The sequence below is a fragment of the Mustelus asterias genome, chromosome 2 (genome assembly GCF_964213995.1).
Source record: "Mustelus asterias chromosome 2, sMusAst1.hap1.1, whole genome shotgun sequence".
NCBI classification, from domain to species: Eukaryota; Metazoa; Chordata; class Chondrichthyes; order Carcharhiniformes; family Triakidae; genus Mustelus; species Mustelus asterias.
Genome location: NC_135802.1, coordinates 156,526,555 through 156,549,974, shown reverse-complemented (window position 1 = coordinate 156,549,974; position 23,420 = coordinate 156,526,555). Strand labels below are relative to the sequence as shown.

General features: G+C 47.7%; 1 protein-coding gene across 1 annotated transcript in view; it reads right to left on the bottom strand.

Moving 5' to 3' along the window:
• Positions 1–10,194: 10,194 nt before the first annotated feature.
• Positions 10,195–23,420, bottom strand: part of acad11 (acyl-CoA dehydrogenase family, member 11) — a 122,188-nt gene continuing 108,962 nt past the window's right edge. Inside the window, 3 exon segments of the mRNA XM_078199437.1 lie at positions 10,195–10,548; positions 11,553–11,662; positions 16,462–16,578. Coding sequence (XP_078055563.1) covers positions 10,434–10,548; positions 11,553–11,662; positions 16,462–16,578 — 342 coding nt within the window. The 3' untranslated portion in view covers positions 10,195–10,433.

Here is a 23,420-nt window from a genome sequence, read left to right as displayed (position 1 = left end):
GTGTTGTAACTATGAAGTGGACAATGTAGAATCTACTGATGACCATGAAACCATTGTCGATTGTCGGAAAAACCCATCTGGTTCACTAATGTCCTTCAGGGAAGGAAATCTGCCGTCCTTACCAGGTCTGGCCTACATGTGACTCCAGAGCCACAGCAATGTGGTTGACTCTAAACTAGGGATGGGCAATAAATGCTGGCCAGCCATCGATGCCCATGTCCCATGAATGAATATAAAAAAATGTAACCTGGGCAGAAATCCATAGAGTATTTCACTTAGCCGGATGACTAACCCCAGCCTGAGGAATTTGAACTGTTGTGTTGCTGACAGCTTCCTTTTTGCATTCACAGCATCCTGTCTAGCTTTGACAAGGTGATGTGCTTCCTTTAGCAGTTTCTGCATTGCTGACTTTGGCAGATCTGTCACTGTGTGACCCTTCCTTCCCTTTCGGCTTCCTTTCTTATCTCAGCTTTACTGTGTTTCTGTCCTGCATTAACTCACCAGCCATAGGAGTGAGTATAATTAACACTCTCAGAGTGGGAACTGGGAAGGGCAGAGTGAGCCGCTCTCTAATTAAAGAAAAGAGAACAATTGTGATTCACTATAAACAGGCAAAAAGGAGAACACTAAAAACAAATTGGGTGAGACCAGAAAAATAATTATAGGGAATGACAAATGGATGAAGGCTGGCAGTAATTGCTGACTGCAGGAATACGGTGGCGCAGTGGTTAGCACAGCTGCCTCACAGCAACAGGGACCTGGGTTCGATTCCCGGCTTGGGTCACTGTCTGTGTGGAGTTTGCACATTCTCCTCGTGTCTGCGTGGGTTTCCTCCGGGTGCTCCGGTTTCCTCCCACAGTCCAAAGATGTGCCGGTTAGGTTGATTGGCTATGCTAAAAAAAAATTGCCCTTAGTGTCCTGAGATGCGTAGGTTAGAGGGATTAGTGGGTAAAATATGTAGGGATATGAGAGTAGGGCCTGGGTGGGATTGTGGTCAGTGCAGACTCGATGGGCCGAATGGCTTCTTTCTGTACTGTAGAGGTTCTATGATTTCTTTGATTCTCCCCATGTCTGCGTGGGTTTTCTCTGGTGCTCCGGTTACCTCCCACCGTCCAAAGATGTGTAGGTTAGGTGGATTGGCCATGCTAAATTGCCCCTTAGTGTCCAAAGATGTGCAGGTTGTGTGGATTGGCCATGCTAAATTGCTCCTTAGTGTTCAAAGATGTGCAGGTTGTGTGGATTGGCCATGTTAAATTGCCCCTTAGTGTTCAAAGATGTGCAGGTTGGGTGGTTTGGCCATGTTAAATTGCCCCTTAGTGTTCAAAGATGTGCAGGTTGTGTGGATTGGCCATGTTAAATTGCCCCTTAGTGTTCAAAGATGTGCAGGTTGGGTGGTTTGGCCATGTTAAATTGCCCCTTAGTGTTCAAAGATGTGCAGGTTGTGTGGATTGGCCATGTTAAATTGCCCCTTAGTGTTCAAAGATGTGCAGGTTGGGTGGTTTGGCCATGTTAAATTGCCCCTTAGTGTTCAAAGATGTGCAGGTTGTGTGGATTGGCCATGCTGAATTGCCCCTTAGTGTCCCAAGATGTGCAGGTTTGGAGGATTGGGCATGTTAAATTGCCCCCTGGTGTCCAAAGATGTACAAGTTGGATGGATTGGCCATGCTAAATTGCCCCCCCCCCCGTGTCCAAAGATGTACAGATTAGCTGGATTGGCCATGGTAAATCTATGAGGTTACAGGGATAGGGAGGGGCGGGGCCTGGGTAAAATGCTCTGTCAGAGAGTCATTGCAGACTTGATGGGCCAAATGTCCTCCATCTGCACTGCAGGGATTCTGTGATATGGAAGAAATCAGTGACAGAGGTCATGAGGAACCAGCACAACTACAATCTGCCAAGCAGATAGCAGTCTGGAAAGCACAGCAGCAGCATTATTTTATTCAGCCAGCTCCAACACTGTCTCCTTGGCAGTCAGACTGGATCAAAGATGATGGATGAAGGGTTAGCTCCCATCCTGTAACAGGGAGGCTGCTCACGGCCAATGTCATAAACAGACAGTGCCGCAGTATCCCACGCCAGCAATCATTTTAAGGTGTCTGAGCATAAACCTGCTCAGCAAAGACAAGAATGACCATCCTCACCCCGTCACACTCAGAAACAGCAATCCTAATGCTTTGACTGCCCATGACCAAGTTCCTCGGCAAGCTGGGAATGAAAGATTTCAGCAAAGTGCTGTGGTGTCACCCCATTTCATTAAAACCGTGCAATCATGACTCACGCTAATTCCACGGAAAAATTGTTCCATAAACCACCCCTTCTCAAAGCAGAGCCAGTGATGAAAAGTTTCCTCGACTAATTCCAGGAATTAGGCTGGTATTCAATAGAGTTTAATTTAATTTGATTTATTATTATCACATATATTGGGATATAGTGAAATGTATTGTTTCTTGCACGCTATACAGTGCAAAGCATACCGTTCATAGAGAAGGAAAGGAGAGAGTGCAGAATGTAGTGTCACAGTCATAGCTAGGGTGTAGAGAAAGATCAACTTAATGCAAGGTAAGTCCATTCAAAAGTCTGACAGCAGCAGGGAAGAAGCTGTTCTTGAGTCGGTTGGTGCATAATCTAAGACTTTTGCATCTTTTTCCCGATGGAAGGTGCGAGAATGTCTGGGTTGCGTGGAGTCCTTGTTATGCTGGCTGCTTTTTTGAGGCAGTGGGAAGTGTAGATTGTGTCAATGGATGGGAGACTGGTTTTGATTTGATTTCATTTATTGTTGTCGCATGTATTAATAAACAGTGAAAAGTATTGTTTCTTACATGCAATACAGACAAAGCATACCATTCATAGAGAAGGAAACGAGAGGGTGCAGAATGTAGTGTTACAGTCATAGCTAGGGTGTAGAGAAAGGCCAACTGAATATATGGCAGGTCCATTCAAAAGTCTAATGGCAGCAGGAAAGAAGCTGTTCTTGAGTCAGTTGGTACGTAATCTAGGACTTCTGTATCTTTTTCCTGATGGAAGAAGGTGGAAGAGAGAATGTCCGAGGTGCGTGGAGTCCTTGATTATGCTGGCTGCTTTTCTGAGGCAACGAGAAGTGTAGACAGAGTCAATGGATGAGAGGCTGGTTTGCGTGATGGACTGGGCTTTATTCACAACCCTTTGTAGTTTCTTGCATTCTTGGACAGAGAAAGAGCCAAATCAAGCTGTGATACATCAGAAAGAATGCTTTCTCTGGTGCATTTGTAAAAGTTGGTGAGATTTGTAGCTGACATGCCAAATTTCCTTAGCTTTCTGAGAAAGTAGACGCGTTGGTGGGCTTTATTAACTATCGTGTTGGTGTGGAAGGACCAGGACAGATTGTTGGTGATCTGGACACCTAGAAACTTGAAGCTCTCGACTATTTCCACTTCATCCCTGTTGATGTAGAGAGGGTAAGAAGTTTAACAACACCAGGTTAAAGTCCAACAGGTTTATTTGGTAGCAAAAGCCACACAAGCTTTCGGAGCTCTTAGCCCCTTCTTCAGGTGAGTGGGAATTCTGTTCACAAACAGAGCTTATAAAGACACAGACTCAATTTACATGAATAATGGTTGGAATGCGAATACTTACAACTAATCAAGTCTTTAAGAAACAAAACAATGTGAGTGGAGAGAGCATCAAGACAGGCTAAAAAGATGTGTATTGTCTCCAGACAAGACAGCCAGTGAAACTCTGCAGGTCCACGCAACTGTGGGAGTTACAAATAGTGTGACATGAACCCAATATCCCGGTTGAGGCCGTCCTCGTGTGTGCGGAACTTGGCTATCAGTTTCTGATCAACAGTTCCAACGCACCACAGCGAAAAACCGCACCGACCTCCTCAGAAGACAAACACGGGACACAGTGGACAGTGTACCCTTCGTTGTCCAGTACTTCCCCGGAGCGGAGAAGCTACGGCATCTCCTCCGGAGCCTTCAACATGTCATTGATGAAGACGAACATCTCGCCAAGGCCATCCCCACACCCCCACATCTTGCCTTCAAACAACCGCACAACCTCAAACAGACCATTGTCCGCAGCAAACTACCCAGCCTTCAGGAGAACAGTGACCATGACACCACACAACCCTGCCACAGCAACCTCTGCAAGACGTGCCGGATCATCGACACAGATGCCATCATCTCACGTGAGAACACCATCCACCAGGTACACGGTACATACTCTTGCAATTCGGCCAACGTTGTCTACCTGATACGCTGCAAGAAAGGATGTCCCGAGGCATGGTACATTGGGGAAACTATGCAGACGCTGCGACAACGGATGAATGAACACCGCTCGACAATCACCAGGCAAGACTGTTCTCTTCCTGTTGGGGAGCACTTCAGTGGTCACGGGCATTCGGCCTCTGATATTCGGGTAAGCGTTCTCCAAGGCGGCCTTCGCGACACACGACAGCGCAGAGTCGCTGAGCAGAAACTGATAGCCAAGTTCTGCACACACGAGGACGGCCTCAACCGGGATATTGGGTTCATGTCACACTATTTGTAACTCCCACAGTTGCGTGGACCTGCAGAGTTTCACTGGCTGTCTTGTCTGGAGACAATACACATCTTTTTAGCCTGTCTTGATGCTCTCTCCACTCACATTGTTTTGTTTCTTAAAGACTTAATTAGTTGTAAGTATTCGCATTTCAACCATTATTCATGTAAATTGAGTCTGTGTCTTTATAAGCTCTGTTTGTGAACAGAATTCCCACTCACCTGAAGAAGGGGCTAAGAGCTCCGAAAGCTTGTGTGGCTTTTGCTACCAAATAAACCTGTTGGACTTTAACCTGGTGTTGTTAAACTTCTTACTGTGTTTACCCCAGTCCAACGCCGGCATCTCCACACGATGTAGAGAGGGGCAAGGTCTCCACTACGCTTCTTGAAATCGATGACTACTTCCTTCATTTTACTGACATTGAGGGAGAGATTATTGTTGCCGCACCAGTTCACCAGATTCTCTATCTCATTCCTGTACTCTGTCTCGTCATTATTTGAGATCCGACCCACTACGGTGGTGTCGTCAGCAAACATGAAAATGGATTTGGAGGGGAATTTGGCCGCACAGTCATAGGTGTAGAAGGAGTATAGTAAGGGGCTGAGGACACAGCCTTACCGGACTGGTGATCTGATGCCCTGGGTCCAAAGGTTTAGATCCCACCAGAGCAGCTGGTAGAGTTTAAATTCAATTAATAAGCCTGCAATATAAATCTAATCACATCCTTGATGGTAACCATGAAACTATCATCAATGCTTGTAAAATGCATTTGGTTCACTAATGTCCTTCAAGGAAGCAAACCTGCCATCCTTACCTGGTCTACATCCCATGAAAAATAGAAGAAAGAAAGGACTTGACTTTTAAAGTGCCTTTCGCATCCTCAAGATAAATCAATCAATTATTTTTGGAAATGCTGCCACTATTATTTTGTTGGTGAATACTTCGGTCAAGTTGCAAAATCCAACCAACAGTGGAACAGCACATTGCGGGTTAAATCCACAGAGCCATCAGAGCAGCAAGTTAGATTGAATTTGATGCCAAGTTAATTGATTTCATTTATTTGTTAATGGGATGTGGGCATCGCTGGCTAAGCTAGCATTTACTGCCCATTCCTGATTGCCCATTGAGAAGGTTGGGGTGAACTGCCTTCTTGAACAACTGCAGTCCCTGGGTTGTAGGAACACCCACAGTGCTGTTCGGGAGGGAATTCCATACGACCATAAGATATGGGAGCAGAATTAAGCCATTCGGCCCATCGAGTCTGTTCCGCCATTCAATCATGGCTGATTCTCATCCCCATTCTCCTGCTTTCTCCCTGTTACTCTTGCTCCCTTTATTGATTAAGAACCTATCTATTACTGTCTTAAATACACTCAATGACCTGGCCTCCACAGCCCTCTGTGGCAACGGGTTCCACAGATTCACCGCCCTCTGGCTGAAGAAATTCCTCCTCACCTCAGTTTTAAATGAATGATTAGGATGGGAATGGAAGGATACGGACTCCGTAAGTGCGTACGGTTTTAGTTTAGGCAGGCATCATGATCGGTGCAGGCTTGGAGGGCTGAAGGACCTGTTCCTGTGCTGTACTGTTCTTTGTTTTGTTTGTAAAGGAGCGGCCCTCACTCTGAGGCTGTGCCCTCGAGTTCTAGTCTCTCCCACTAATGGAAACATCTTCCCCACGTCCACTCTATCCGGGCCTTTCAGTATTCTGTAAGTTTCAATTAGATCCCTCTTCATCCTTATAAACTCCATCGAGTATAGACCCAGACTCTTCAACCAATCCTCATATGACAAACACTTCATTCCTGGGATCATTCTTGTGAACATCCTCTGGACCTCTTCCAAGGCCAGCACATCCTTCCTTAGGTCTGGGGCCCAAAATTCCAGGGTTTTGATCCAGCGATGGTGAAGGAACAATGATATAATTCCCGGTCAAGATGGCATTTGACCCTGGAGGGGAGCTTTGCTGCCGTTGTCCTTGGTTATAGTTGCTGTTGAAGGAGCCTTAGTGAGTTCCTGCAGTGCATCTTGCAGATGGTACAAAGTGTTACCACTGTGTGTCGGTGGTGAAGGGAGTGAATGTCGAAGGTGGAGGATGTGGTGCCTATCAAGCTTTTCCCTGGATGATGTCAAACTTCTTAAATGTTTGTGGTGCTGCTCCCATCCAGGCAAGTGGAGAGTATTCCATCACACTCCTGACTTGGGCCTTGTAGATGGTTCACAGGCTTTGAGAAGTCAGGAACTGAGTTACTTGTCACAGAAATCCCAGCACCTGACCTGGAACTGTGGTATTTATATGGCCAATCCAGTTAGGTTTCTGGACAACAGTAACCTCCCAGAATGATGATAGTGGGTTTTCAATGATGCCAATGCCACTGAATGTCAGCGATGGTCATTGATTAGCACTTGTTTGGCACGAAGGTTACATCTGCCCAAGCCTGAATATTGTCCAGGTCATGGACTGCTTCAGCATCTGAAGAGTTGTGAATGGTACTAAACATCATGCAATCATCAGCAAACATCCTGACTTCTGACCTTATGATGAAGAGCAGATCACTGATGAAGCAGCTGAGGATGGTTGGGTCCAGAAGACTATCCTGAGGAACTCCTGCAGCGATGTGCAGGGATTTGAATTGATCGACCTCCAAGAACCAAAACCATCTTCCTTTGTGCCAGGTATAACTCCAACCAGTAGAGAGAATCCCCCCGGATTCTCATTGACTCGTTTTGTTAGGGCTCCATGATGCCACACTCGGTCACATCCGGCCTTGATTTCAAAGGCAGTCACTCTCACCCCCTCTCTTGAGTTCAGCTCTTGTGTCCATTTTGGACTAAGGCTGTAATGAAGTCAGGAATGGCCCTGGCTGAACCCAAACTGAATGTTAGTGCGCAGGTTATTGTTGAGTAAGCTCCACTTGAAAGCACTGTTAACAACTCTTTCCATCACTTTGCTGATGATTGAGAGTAGACTAATGGGGTGGTAATTATCCTGGTTTGTTCTGTTTTTTGCGGACAGGGCATACCAGAAAAACTTTCGATATTGCGGGGTAGATGCCAGTGCTGCAGCTGTACCAAAATAGCTTAGGTACGAACGCAGCTAGTTCTGGAGCACAAGTCTTTAGTACTATTGCTGGAACATTGTCAGGGTCTATCGCCTTTGCAGTATCCAGTGCGTTCAGCCATTTCTTGATATTGCATGGAGTGATCGAATTGGCTGAAAACTGACACCTTGATTTTTTGATTTGATTTATTCTTACACATGTATTGTTGTACAGTGAAAAGTATTATTTCTTGCGTGCTATACAGACAAAGCATACCATTCATAGAGAAGGAAAGGAGAGAGTGCAGAATGTAGTATTACACTCATGGCTAGGGTGTAGAGAAAGATCATCTTAATGCAATGTAGGTCCATTCAAAAGTCTGATGGCAGCAGGGAAGAAGCTGTTCTTGAGTCGATCAGTACGTGTCCTCAGACTTTTGTATCTTTTTCCCAACGGAAGAAGGTGGAAGAGAGAATGTCCGGGGTGCTTGGGGTCCTTGATTATGCTGGCTGCTTTTCCGAGGCAGCGGGAAGTGTAGACAGAGTCAATGGGTGGGAGGCTTGTTTGAGTGATGGACTGATACTGGGGACCTTCGGAGGAGGCTGAGATGGATCATCCACTCAGTACTTGGGACTGAAGATTGTTGTGAATGCTTGAGCCTTATCTTTTACACTGATGTGCTGCGCTCCCCCATCATTGAGGATTTGGATTGGGATAAAAATAGAAAATGTTGGAAAAACACAGCGTCTCTGGAGAGAGAAATATTTCAAGTCCATGTGACTGGTCTTCAGAGCTCTGAACAATAGTTTTGTGGTCACTATTCGACTTCAACAATATTAGGCAGGAACTGAAGAATGTAGATTGGGGGCAGATGTTTGAGGGCAAATCAACATCTGGCATGTGGGAGGCTTTCAAGTGTAAGTTGATAGGGATTCAGGACCGGCACATTCCTGTAAGGATGAAGGGTAAGTGTGGCAAGTTTTGCCAACCTTGGATAACGAGAGATAGTGTGAGCCTAGTCAAAGAGAAAAAGGAAGCATTTGTCAAAGCTAGGAAGCTGGGAACACACGAAGCAAGTGTGGAATACAAGGAAAGTAGAAAGAAACTTAAGCAAGGAGTAAGGAGGGCTAAAAGAGGTAACGAAGAAGCATTGGCCAGCAGGATTAAGGAAAATCCCAACGCTTTTTATACGTATATAAAGAGCAAGAGGGTAGCCAGGGAGAGAATTAGCCCACTCAAGGACAAGGGAGGGAATCTATGCGTGGAGCCAGAGGAAATGGGCGAGGTATTAAATGAGTACTTTGCATTAATATTCGCCAAAGAGAAGGACTTGGTGGATGATGAGTCTGGGAAAGGGTGTGTAGATAGTTTGAGTCATGTTGAGATCAAAAAGTAGGAAGTATTCGGGTTCTTGAGAAACATTAAGGTAGACAAGTCCCCAGGGCCTGATGGGATATACCAGAATACTGAGAGAGGCAAGGGAGGAAATTGCTGGGGCCTTGAGAGAAATCTTTGTATCCTCACTGGCTACAGGGAGGTCCCAGAGGATTGGAGAATAGCCAATGTTATTCCTTTGTTTAAGAAGGGTAGCAAGAATAATCCAGGTAATTACAGGTCGGTGAGCCTTACGTCAGTGGTAGGGAAATTATTGGAGAGGATTCTTCGAGACAGGATTTATTCCCACTTGGAAATAAGTGGACGTATTAATGAGAGGCAGTATGGTTTTGTGAAGGGGAGGTCATGTCTCACTAACTTGATCGAGTTTTTCGAGGAAGTGACAAAGATGATTGCTGAGGGCAGGGCAGTGGATGTTGTCTACATGGACTTCAGTAAGGCCTTTGACAAGGTCCCTCATGGCAGACTGGTGCAGAAGGTGAAGTCATATGGAATCAGAGGTGAGCTGGCAAAGTGGATACAGAACTGGCTCAGTCAAAGAAGACAGAGAATAGCAGTGGAAGGGTGCATTTCTGAATGGAGGGCTGTGACAAGTGGTGTTCCTCAGGGATCAGTGCTGGGACCTTTGCTGTTTGTAATATATATAAATGATTTGGAGGAAAATGTAACTGGATTGCGGACGACACAAAGGTTGGTGGATTTGTGGATAGCGATGAGGACCATCAGAGGATACAGCAGGATATAAATCGGTTGGAGGCTTGGGCGGAGAGGTGGCAGATGGAGTTTAATCCGGACAAATGTGAGGTAATGTATTTTGGAAGGTCTAACACAAATAGGAAATATACAGTAAATGGCAGAACCCTTAAGACTATTGATGGGCAAAGGGATCTGGGTGTACAGGTACACAGGTCACTGAAAGTGGCAGCACAGGTGTTAAGGTAGTCAAGGCGGCATACGGCATGCCGAATTGTTGAAGCCACCACTTAAGTTGTCCTCAGCGTTTGCTCTGAATTACTGTATAATGGAAGCAAAAAAAAACATGAAAAATAGCAGGGACGTATAAGGGAATATAGGATTTGATTACCTTCCCTGCCCTATCACATTTTACTGACAGCAATTATATTATGCAAATAGGGATCACAGTTTTTTTCTCATTTCATTGCGGCATTATGTCAACAGGTTTTGCTTTCACTAGCACGATTGTTCTGCGTCAAATAAGCTCCAGGCACAAAGGAATAAATCACTCTTTCTGCGTTATTGTTTCCAATTTATACAACAGCGATGCTTGGGAAGCAGTAACAAAGATGTAATTGGTATACAGATGTTGCTTTCACATTCTGGGTGATTCATTTTCCATCGAGTAATATTTCCAATATCAATCGCGGTGTAGGAAAGCAGGAGGCCCACGTCATGGTATCTCTGTCAGCTGCCCGTCTGAGGGAGCAGCCTGGGTTACTCTTCCATCACGACAGCTACTTAGAGCTTAGCCAAGGACTTTCCCAACTGCTCCCTCAGCTCCAGTTTCGCTATCGCAGAGAGGTGCACCTCATCTGGTCCGTCGGCTATACGTAAGGTGCGTACCAATGAATACCTGCAAGACACCAGGGCCCGGTGATAATACAAAAACAACAGAGTGCTTGGAGTTAAAAATCAACACAGCGGGTCTGGCGGCATCTGTGGAGAGAGATACAGTTCATGTTAATTTGACTCGTCCGGTAAGTTCAGGGTCATAGAATCCAGAAGGATTTGGCCCATCGAGCCTCGGGGGGGATAGCAGGGAAAACACGTGGGGTTATGGGGATAGGGCCTGGCTGGGATTGTTGTCAGTGCAGACTCGATGGGTTGAATGGCCTCTTTTTGCACTGCAGGGATTCTATGACCCCCAAACCTATCTAACAAGTCAAATTGGACTCAAATCGTTAACTCTGTGCCTCGCTCCACCTGAGCTGTTGAATTTTTTTTCTATGATTCTGTGATTGCCCTGAAACCCCTCATTCCTCCCCTCCCAGACATGTTGACTTATGTTAAGAATCCGCTTCACGGATTCCACAATTTCCCTGCGACCTTATCCAACGGGGCTGTGTGGCTCTCCGTTCACTGACGGAGAGTACGTCTGGTCTGTCTGCTTTTCGCTCTTGAGATTCAGACAGCATTTCCAGCTGAAAATAATCGGAAATAGGGACTCCAGCTGATAACCCATTAGAGAAGGATTTCACTGAATCCCGACAGTGCAGAAGAGGCCATCCGGCCCAACTCTCTGACTCTCCAACAGAGCATCTTACCCAGGCCTTATTCCCGTAATTCAATGTATTTACCCTGCTAAACTACACATCTTTGGACACTAAGGGGCAAATTAGCACGGCCAATCCACCTAACCAGCACGTCTTTCGGACTGTGGGTTGAAACCGGAGCACCCGGAGGAAACCCACGCAGACACGGGGAGAACGTGCAGACTCCGCACAGACAGTGACCCGAGCCGGGAATCGAACCCCGGTCCCTGACGCTGCGAGGCAGCAGTGCTAACCACTGTGCCACCGTGCCGCCAGGAACACGCAATGATTGAAAGAATTCCTCTCCCATGCTCCTAATACTCACATGTGCGCAAGAGGGAAATCCTCAGAGACGCCACCTCCTCCGTGGACCTGGATGGCGCAGTCCACCACCTTACAGGCCATCCGCGGGGCCACGACCTTTATCATGGCAATCTGAGGTCAGAAGAACACCAGAATCAGGCAAACCCATGCTGGTTCTAATATCCCAATACGGGGTCTTTTGGCCAATAGCCTCTGTGCCAGCTCTTTGAAATTGTATGTTAATTACAATTGGGTCAGAACATTGAATACAGGAGTTGGGACATCTTGTTGAAATTGTACAAGACATTGGTAAGGCCACACTCGGATCATGGTGTACAGTTCTGGTCACCCTATTATAAAAAGGATATTATTAAACCAGAAAGAGTGCAGAAAAGATTTACTGGGATGCTGCCAGGACTTGATGGTTTGAGTTATAAGGAGAGGCTGGATAGACTGGAACTTTTTTCCCTGGAGTGTGGGAGGTTGAGGGGTGATCTTATAGAGGTCTATAAAATAATAAGGGGCGCAATCAGCTAAATAGTCAACATCTTTTCCCAAAGGTAGGGGAGTCTAAAACTAGAGGACATAGGTTTAAGGTGAGAGGGGAGAGATGCAAAAGTGTCCAGAGGGGCAATTTTTTCACACAGAGGGTGGTGAGTGTCTGGAACAAGCTGCCAGAGGTAGTAGTAGAGGCGGGTACAATTTTGTCTTTTAAAAAGCATACAGTTACATGGGTAAGATGGGTATAGAGGGATATGTGCCAAATGCGGGCAATTGGGATTAGCTTAGGGGTTTAAAAAAAAGGGCAGCATGGACAAGTTGGGCCGAAGGGCCTGTTTCCATGCTGTAAACCTCTATGTCTCTATGGGCCTGATTTTACCATCACGTTGTGCCGTTTGCGGGCTTGAAAACTTGGTAAAGTCAGGTGTGAAGTGAGTAGCACGATCCACGCCCGCCTCCGCGGCGGTTCCCCCTTAACCAAGGCCCGAAAAGGGCCGCGATTGGGACCACACCCGAAACGGGCACAACGGCCATTTGCATGCATTTAAATTGACTGAATGGGCTGCACGCCCAACCTTACCGGCACTTCCCCCTTTACCACCGCGTTCGCCCATCCAGAATCGGCACGAGACAGACATGCTCCACAAAAGTCCAATTCGGGCACTCCGTCAGTGAGGGGGTACGTGCCGAGCGTCCGATGACTCTCTGTTTGAGATCGGTTGGGGGGGGGGGTCCGCTGCCACTCTGCCTGTGATCAGTGGGGGGACTGGGGGGTCCGCTGCCACTCTGCCTGTGATCAATGAGGAGAAAGGGGGATCTGCTGCCACTCTGCGTGAGATCAGTGGGGGGGCAGGGGGGTCCGCTGCCACTCTGCCTGTGATCAGTGGGGGGGCAGGGGGGTCCGCTGCCACTCTGCCTGTGATCAATGAGGAGAAAGGGGGGATCCACTGCCACTCTGCGTGAGATCAGTGGGGGGGAGCAGAGGTGTCTGCTGCCACTCTGCCTGTGATCAGTGGGGGGGGGGCAGGGGGGTCCGCTGCCACTCTGCCTGTGATCAGTGGGGGGGGGGGGGGGGCAGGGGGGTCCGCTGCCACTCTGCCTGAGATCAGTGAGGAGAAAGGGGGGGATGCGCTGCCACTCTGCGTGAGATCAGTGGGGGGGGGGGGGGGCAGGGGGGTCCACTGCCATTCTGCCTGAGATCTGTGAGGGGGCAGGGGGGGGTCCGCTGCCACTCTGCCTAAAATCGGTGGGGGGAAGTGGGGGGTCCACTGCCACTCTGCATGTGATCAGTGAGGAGAAGGGGGGGAGGGGCCCACGATCGATCTGGGTGGCGGAGGGGATGGGGGGGGATAAGGGGATCATGAATGTTGTGGGGGTGGGACAATGTCTGTGGGGGCCAGTGGGACGCATTATCTGGCCCAGGAGTTATGTGGCAGGGGAGCTGCATTCTATCATTTTTTTTGCACATGCGCGGTTGGAGGCGCCGATCGGTAAGCCCCGCCCACAGGCTTGTGCAGCGCGATTCGGAATCACTGATAATTTTTCAGGCGGAGTGCGTACGGTGAGGCACTTCAGAATGGGTCTAAAGGTCAGATCTGAAACACTCCCAGTTTCAAGTCCGCCCAGCACTTCGAATCAAAATGGTAAAATAGGGCCCTATGACTCTAACTGAATGCAGCTGATGGCCAAGAATTGAACTTTCACTTGGGCATGTTTAAAAAGACATTGCCTGAAATTGTGGCTCGGAGGTGTGTGCTTGTAAAGTTTCACTCTATAAGTAAGACAGAACAAAGATTGGCTCCTGTATTAACCTCAAAATCTTGCTGTCCTGACTAGCCTTACCCCTACTATTTTTCGACACGCTTGTAGATTTATCCTTGTCAGTGCTAACCACTGTGCCACCATGCTGCCCCAAGTGCCTGTTACTCTTCCAAACTTCAGTGGATACAAAGTTAGTGCTTGGAAAAACATCTGCAGCAGCACCATCTCTATTCTTTGGGGCATTTGGACGTTGCAAGTTTGGAGTGGATGGACCTTGTTGCCATGGGTGGGATTGTGGTCGGTGCAGACTTGATGGGCTGAATGGCCTCTTTCTGTACTGTAGGGTTTCTATGATTCTAAGTATCTATTCAATTCTCTTTTTGATAGTTACTACTGAATCTGCTTCCACTGCCCTTTCAGACAGAGCACTGATTGGTACAGCGCTGTTGGGTTTCATAGGTACGTTACTTGGGTAATAGTTGTGGTTTAGCAGCTGACACCTTCCCCATTGTCCTTCGCTGCTCCTCCTACATGTTCAGGAAAGTGAGGCTAACATTTAATTCCACAGGGTATACAGCATATAAACAGGCCATTCGGCCCAACCAGTCTTTGTCGATGTTTATGCTCCACACCTCAATCTACCCACTGTATCCCTCTATTCCCTTCTCCCTCAAAAGCTTTACTTTTTTTATTCATTCGTGGGACATGGGCGTCGCTGGCCGGGCCAGCATTTATTGTCCATCCCTAGTTGCCCTTGGAGGACAGTTGAGAGTCAACCACACTTCTATGGCTCTAGAGTCACATGTAGGCCAGACCGGGCAAGGACTGCAGACTTCCTTCCCTAAAGGACCTTAGTGAACCAGATGGTTCATTCTGATACTCGACAATAGTCATCAGTAGATTCTTAATTCCAGATTTTTTTAATTGAATTCAAATTCCACCACCTGCCGTGGCAGGATTCGAACCCGGGTCCCCAGATCTTTAGCTAAGTTTTTGGATTAATAGTCTAGTGATAACACCACTTGGCCATCACCTCCCCCTTTAATTCCCCTTAAATGCATTGAGACTAGTCATTCCAACCACTCCGGTGGTAGCGAGTGCCACATTCTCACTGCTCTCAGTAAAAGTTGAATAGAACCAGTGAAACCATACCTATCTATTCTTTTCCATTCCGCATATCAGTTCCCCAAGTTGTTTCGGTTGTCTTAATGCTGCGTCTAATGTGATCTTCAATAATTGCACATTTAGTTGAAGGCAAGTGTGAGAATGTTTGCATGTTCCCCACAAACAAGGAGCTTGCTAGTGTCTGGTCTACACACTAATGTTTACCCCTGGCAGCAATGTAAGGAGAAGGGACCAAATTTAGTAATGATTCCATTCACATTAACCCACTTTTAAGCGCAATTGGCGTGTACATTATTTTTCACTCACAGATGGGTTTCTCCCCTACTGCAAGGAAAATGGTTCGTCCACTTTTACTGGGTGTAGACGGTTACTCAGTGCCTCCCTAATGGTAAATCTCTAAATCAGCCACGGAACCTACTGAGTCGAGGCTGGGAGGTTGCTCTAAGGGAGCTGCTGTTCGCAGGGTCCTAGCTTCTGGTTTAGCGGGTCTTTAGCATGGGTGCAATCCACAGAATAGTGAGAGATCCGAGCATGAGTGAATCTCCAAAAGCTGCGGTGCGCGCCCGTTGATGGCTAACTCCAGCTTGACAGATCGGGGGCGGACAAGAGGACATACCTCTACATCTGAATAGGAATAGGTCAGATGTTAGGTGTCTCTTCGCTACCTAGAGCCTGTGGAATCAGTGGCTGGCTGGACCGCTGACTCTCTGCATATTCTGAGCAGAAGGATGGACTCGCCTGTAACTAGCTCAGAGATTGTTTCACGTGGAAAGCCAGCGGATTAATAAATATTAATAAACATAGTCAGAGTGATCTCCTGGACGGCATTCAACTGCCTGAGGAAAATTTTCCAGTTTTGGTTTTGTTTGGTTTTGTTCCATTTCCTTTGACCTCTCCCAGGAGATTCCGTGGCTGCTGGGGCGGCTGAGAGGCTGGGGAGCTCAGCCAGGTGGAAGGAAGTGGTTTGTTGTTACGCTCCAGCCATCATGAGCAAGGTTTGGTGTGCGGTGTCATGTCTTATCTTGCCTCTTTGCTCCTTAAAAAAAAATTAAAGTGAGTGGAGGCAGGAGTAACCATGATTCACAACATTTTTGTTTGCTGTTGAAAAGTGGGACATGTCGCTGAAGCTTTTCATCCTGCACTCATCAGGACAAACACAAGAATCCCAAATTTCAAACGATGACAATTTATACTGCAGGAGAAAAGGGTGCCGATTGGTTCACAAACTGATTGGATGAGGCATTGACATGGAGAAAGAAACGGGGAACTACAGGTTCCCCAAATTCCTGGATAATTCAGAGCAGGTGCAAGGCCTGAACGTATTCCTTTTTGTTTGCAAAGAACGGATCCCTGTGTATAAATATCATTTCCAGTAAGTGTTAATGACCCACGCCATGAGCTCGACTGATTACCTTAAATTGGTTGTTAGTGTCACTACTAGCGCACTCAGGGTCATTCAGTCAGTGCTGCCCGATCACGGAATCACATCTAACAGTAGACATTTTGTTTTGGATTTTGCAAGCACGGCCTGGTTTTTGTTTTACCTCCTTTCTGGCTGCTGCAGTTCCCAAAGTATCGACCGCTCTGGCTGCTTGAAGGGTAAGAAGTCGGGCCTGCTCGATGGCAATGCGGCACTCTGCTATCCAATGTGCAATTACTTCCTGCAGGCAGGGGGAAGGTGAAAAGTCTTTAGTGTCAAACTGTTCATTAATATTCAACCTCCGCATATTGGGACCCAGCAAAACAGATGAAACTATTTCTTCCAAAGGGATCGCTGGTTCACAACGGAAAAATGAAGAGAGTACAAAAACATAAACAAACAGTGCCGGCAGTAGATTGGAGTGGGGGTTAGGTGACACTGTCTTGGATATAATGCATTCATCTGACATGGACGTCACTGGCCAGCATTTATTCCCCATCTCTAGTTGCCCTTGGAGGGCAGTTGAGAGTCAACCACATTGCTCTGCCTCTGGAGTCACATGTAGGCCAGACCGGGTAAGGACGACAGATTTCCTTCCCTAAAGGACATTAGTGAACCAGATGGGTTTTTCCCCACAATTGACAATGGTTTTGTGGTCATCGTTAGATTCTTAATCCCAGATATTTTTTATTGAATTCAAATTCCACCATCTGCTGTGGTGGGATTCGAACCCAGGCCCCCAGAGTTTCTGGACTAATAGCCTAGCGATAATACCTCTAGGCCATCGCTTCCCCATATGTTGAAACCAAAAATCCTTCAGCCTTTTTCAAGTGGCTTCGTTCCCTTATGAATGCAACTGGAGATTTTGATGGCCACAGAATTCGGTGATTCTTCCCTCACCACCTTATCTCCCACACGCTGTCTCCCACTTGAACCATTTCATATCCTCAAATAAGTGGGTGGCTCAGGGGAGGGAAAGCTAAAGTCATTATTACGTCTGGTTAATGATGCTGACACATACTTCTGATGGGAGATGATGGACCTGGAACATTGGGCGGGGATTTTCCGGCCCTTCTTCCCCCTGGTGGGATCTTCCACTTCCGCCAGAGGTGGCTCCCCTCACAGCGCCCCCCCCCCCCCCCAGCAGCGATCTTCCACTTCTGCCAGAAGTGGCTCCCCCCACAGCACCCCCCCCCCCCCCCCCCCCCCCAGCAGCCTGACAGGCGAGCCATGCAAAATGTCATTGACATCAGGAGATTCCAACAGCGGCCAACAGTGAGCCTTCCCTGCTGCCGGAAAACACATAGTGGTGGGGGGGGGGGGAGGAAATCCTGCCTATTAACGCCATTCCTCTCTCCACAGATGCTCTCTGTCCTGCCGAGAGTTTCCACCATTTTCTGTTTTTATTTCCAATTTCCAGCATCTTTCGCTTTCAAAACCCTCTCGGGCCCTCCCGCTCTCTGGATCGATCCACCAGTGACCAGGCCAAACCTGCCTGGGGTCGAGTAAAACCCCATTGGCTTGTGAAAGCTACTGCCTTATTTCACAATGCTTCTGAGGCCTCTGGGAGGAGGGATGCCAATTACTGTGCACTTCCCCCGCACACGGGGACTGGTTCCCTGCCTACGGGTGGAAAACATTAATCAGGTACAGCTGAGCTCCCATCTGTCCCCAATTTTCCCCTCACACAGGATCACAAGGCAAAAAATAACCCTTAATCATCGGAATGCACATCATTATGTTATCTTGTCCTCAGCACGCCAGTAACATGTGTACAGCCAGAGCTTCACTTTAGGCTGGAATATCTCTTCCTCCCTTTCCCTCTCATTGCACTCACCACTCTGACAACAACCTGATCAGCTTGTGTGGGACGCTGGGCAACTGGAGGCCCAGCCAGTTTGACAGTATAAATCAACACAAGCGTCCTGCTCTTCTCCGCACTCCTAGTCTTGACTATATCATGGGATGTGGGTGTCGCTGGCTAGGCCAGCATTTTCTATCCATCCCTAACTGCCCTTGAACTGAATGGCTTGTTATTTCAGAGGGCAGTTAAGAGTCAACCATGTTTAAGTTTTTTTTTCCAAGTTCATTTATTAGTGTCACAAGTCGGCATATATTAACACCGCAATGAAGTTACTGTGAAAATCCCCGAGTCGCCACACTCCAGCATCTGTTCGGGTACACTGAGGGAGAATTTAGCACCTAACCAGCACATCCTTCAGACTGTGGGGAGAAAAGCGGAGCACCCGGCGGAAACCCACGCAGACACGGGGGAGAACATGTAGACTCCACACAGTCATCGTCTGGCAATCGAACCCGGGTCCCTGGCACTGTGAGGCAGCAGTGCTAACCACTGTGCCACCGTGCTGTCCGGTTGCTATGGATTTGGAGTCACATGTAGGCCAGACCAGGTAAGGAGAGCAGATTCCCTTCCCTGAAGGACTAGGAATCACTCTTTCTCTTACCGCCTGTTGTTGGTGTGTGTCACAGGGATTTGAAGGTTGATATTCAACCAGTTTGGCTGTGTTATTTTTTTTATTCATTTGTGGGACATGGGCATCGCTGGCTGGCCAGCATTTATTGCCATTCCTAGTTGCCCTTGAACTGAGTGTCTCGCTAGGCCATTTCAGAGGGCAGTTGAGAGTCAACCACATTGCTGTGGCTCTGGAGTCACATGTAGGCCAGACCAGATAAGGACAGCAGATTTCCTTCCCTAAAGGACATGAGCGAACCAGATGGGATGATAGTTTCACCATTACTGAGACTAACTTTATATTCCAAATTTCTTAATTGGATTCACATTCCACCAGCTGCCATGGTGAGATTTGAACCTGTGACCCTGAACATTGCTGGTCCGGAGAGGATTAAAAATGCAAGAATGAACATGTGGGGAAAGAATTAAAGGGGAAAGGAGAATAGAAAAGTAACAGAAGAATGCATGAGGTTGGAGAGAAGGGGAAAGTAGCAGGAGACACATTATTGTCCACTGTAGTGGGTTACTGTTCTTCAAATATATAAAAAGAGGCCAAAGTGAACTCAGGCCCCTGAGAGAATGGGATTAGAGAAATAATGGGGAACCAGGAAATAGCAGAGGAGTTAAACAAATACTTTAAAATCATAGAATCCTACAGTGCAGAAGGAGGCCATTTGGCCCATCGAGTCTGCATCGAACACAATCCCAACCTATCCCCATAATCACAAGTATTTACCCTAGCTAGTCCCCCTGATACTAAGGGGCAATTTAGCACGGCCAATCCACCTAACCCGCACATCTTTGGACTGTGGGAGGAAACCGGAGCACCCGGAGGAAACCCACGCAGACACGGGGAGAACATGCAGACTCCACACAGACAGTGGCCCGAGCTGGGAATCAAACCCGGGTCCCTGGCGCTGTGCGGCAGCAGTGCTAACCACTGTGCCACCGTGACAATAATAACATTCTAAAAATACTAAATAATCATGAGGCAAAAGTGGGGGCGGGGTGGGGGGGGAATGAATACAATAACTATCACTGGAGAAAAAGTAATAGGGAAACTAATAGAGCTAAAGGCTGATAGGTCCCCTGGACCTGATGGATTGAATCCTGGGTTATTACAGGAAGTAGCTACAAAGATAGTGGATGCACTGGTAGTAATCTTCCAAGAATCCTTAAATTTTGGAAAGGTCCCAGAGGATTGGAAAACTGCCAATGTGACACCCTTATTCACAAAGAGAGGGAGGGGAGATGAAAAACAGGTAACTAAAGGCCAGGTAGCTTAATATCTGTCATTGGAAAGATGTTAGAGTGCATTATACAGGATGTTATAGCAGAACATTTAGAAATACAGAGCCAGTAAGGCTTCATGAACGGGAATTCATGCCTGACAAATTTATTTGAATTATTTGAGGTGGCAATGAGCAGGGTAGATAAAGGGGAACCAATCGATGTAATATACTTGGAATGCAAAAAAAGGGGGAGAATGTATCTCTCATAATGGTCTGTCTGTGTCTGCTCATGCTCCAGGGTCAACTTCAGAAGTTCAAGATGAACAAGTTGCTTGACCAGACGTTTTAAGCCAATAAACAGATCATGTGTGGCCTCGTGAGCGTCTGGGTCCTGTTGTGTGAATGGGCGGCCAAGTTCCTTCAGTCAGTCAGACCGGAGGAAGACCCATCGAGTTGGGTAGATCATCACAGCCACGGGAAACAAGTAGTGCACCAAAGAATAGGACCCTCACTGGATAACGCTAAAGAGTTCAGCAAGAATTGGTCCAGGGAAAAAGACAAGTTTCTTAGAATCCCTACAGTGCAGAATGAGGCCATTTGGCCCATCGAGCCTGTACTGGCAACAATCCCACCCCAGACCCTATCCCCGTAGCCCCACGTATTTGTCCTGCTAATCCCCCTGACACTAAGGGGCAATTTAGCATTGCCAATGCATCTAACCAGCACGTCTTTCAGACTGTGGGAGGAAACCAGAGCACCCGGAGGAAAACCACGCAGACACGGGGAGAACGTGCAAACTCCGCACAGTCAGTGACCCTAGGCTGGAATTGAACCCAGGTCCCTGGCGCTGTGAGGCAGCAGCGCTAACCACTGTGTCACCGTGTCACCCTATTCCAAATGGGAAGGTTGAGCCTGGTCATGAGGCACGAGACTGCACGATGCGGAGTGGATCCCAGCCGCAGGAATATGATTGCCTTCCTGCACTTAGGATTCAAAGATTTTTAAGTTTATTTATTAGTGTCACAAGTAGGCTTACATTAACACTGCAATGAAGTTACTGTGAAAATCCCGCAGTCGCCACACTCCAGCACCTGTTCGGGTACACTGAGGGAGAATTTAGTATGGCCAGTGCACCTAACCAGCGCGTCTTTCGGACTGACAGGATTATGAGTGATATTGGGCATCTCGCAACACAGGTGGGGAACAAAGAGATCCTGGAAGGTTGGGGCTACCGACATTTATTGTCTCACTTGGTCAATTGTTGTACCACTGGCTGAGGGACAACTTTAAGAGTCAACGACCCCCTCCTCATGCAGCCAACCTCTGATGCCCACACTAGACTTAGCACTCCGCCACGCACTTGGGAGTTGGTAAATCTCAGGCGTGTTTGTACAAGAAAAAGTGCCCATTGACAGGCCAAGTTCATGAACTGGTTAAAAAAAAAATCAGTCGTGGCCCCATCTGTATCTTTAAAGAAGGACCCCAGAAGATGCCCTTTCTGCCTGTTCAGAAGAGCAGGTGAAAATAAATGCAGCAGCAAGTCAGTGGGGAAACCGGGCAAGGTTAAAATCACATCTTAAACATCCTGAACCAGGGTGACCCAGTCCTTGCTCACAGAAAGTATGAGTGTTTGGCCAAGTCCATCTGCCAGAGGGGTCGCATTCAAAAGCTTTGGCTCAGCTTACTTTCCATTCCAGGGCAGCCATCTGCAAAGAATAAAGGCCGCACATTCTTGTTGAGAATTATTTTCTCTCTCTCTCTCTCCCTTGCACCCCCCCCCCACCCCACCCCGCATCCCCCCGCCCCCCCACCCACTGTGACATTGCCAGCAAATATTTCACATTGCTTCCATCTGACCCGCTTGGAGGCAAACAAAACAACATATTTTCGGGAAAACAGGACAGCATTGTGCAACTTATGTGCTTCTATCGGTGGATAGTGCGCAAGGAAACTCTGCAGGGTTGCCAGAGAACACCCCAGTCAACTCGTCAAAGCATGGCCATACTGGTGACTGCATTCACCCAGGTCGCACTATATAGAGGCCTATTTGATCAGGTACGGTAATGTAGCCAGGACAGAGGGAATTATAGGTAGGTTCTTGATTGGTAAGGGGATCAAAAGTTATGGGGAAAAGGTGGGAGAATGGGTTTGGGATGGGGCGCCAGGGTGGCACGGTGGTTAGCACTGCTGCCTCACAGCGTCAGGGACTCGGGTTCGATTCCCAGCTTGGGTCACTGTCTGTGCAGAGTAGAACATAGAACATAGAACAGTACAGCACAGAACAGGCCCTTCGGCCCACGATGTTGTGCCGAGCTTTATCTGAAACCAAGATCAAGCTATCCCACTCCCTATCATCCTGGTGTGCTCCATCTGCCTATCCAATAACCGCTTAAATGTTCCTAAAGTGTCTGACTCCACTATCACTGCAGGCAGTCCATTCCACACCCCAACCACTCTCTGCGTAAAGAACCTACCTCTGATATCCTTCCTGTATCTCCCACCACGAACCCTATAGTTATGCCCCCTTGTAATAGCTCCATCCACCTGAGGAAATAGTCTTTGATGTTCTTCCTGTGTCTGCCTGGGTTTCCTCCGGGTGCTCTAGTTTCCTCCCACGATCCGAAAGACGCGCTGGTTAGGGCGCATTGGCCGTGCTAAATTCTCCCTCAGTGTATCTGAACAGGTGCCGGAGTGTGGCGTCCAGGGGATTTTCACAGTAACTTCATTGCAGTGTTAATGCAAGCCTACTTGGGGCACTAATAAATAAACTTATCAGTCATGACTGAATGGCGGAGCAGACTCGATGGTTGGCTCTATTCTCTCTCCACCGATGCTGTCAAACCTGCTGGGATTTTCCAGCATTTTCTGTCTTTGTTTCAGAATTCAGGATCCGCAGTATTTTGCTTTTAACAGAGGGAAGTAGCTCAGTCCTGACCACCCTGCCTCTCAAATGTCGCAGGTCCCCAGTGGTTGCTCCCCCTTCGGCACTGCCGCTGAATATTTCCTCTTCAGGTGATTTTAAACATGATAATTTCATTTCCGAATCCGGATTTAGATACTTAAGAAGATAAAAAGTTTATGTTTATCCATTAGTCACAAGTAGGCTTACATTAACACTGCAATGAAGTTACTGTGAAAATCCCCTAGTCACCACACTCCGGCACCTGTTCGGGTACACTGAGGGAGAATTTAGCATGGCCAACGCACCTCACCAGCATGTCTTTCAGACTGTGGGATGAAACCAGAGCACCCGGAGGAAATCCGCGCAGACACAGGGAGAATGTGCAGACTCCGCACAGACAGTGACCCAAGCCGGGAATCGAACCCGGGTCCCTGGCACTATGAAGCAGACGTGCTAGCCACTGTGCTACCGTGTCG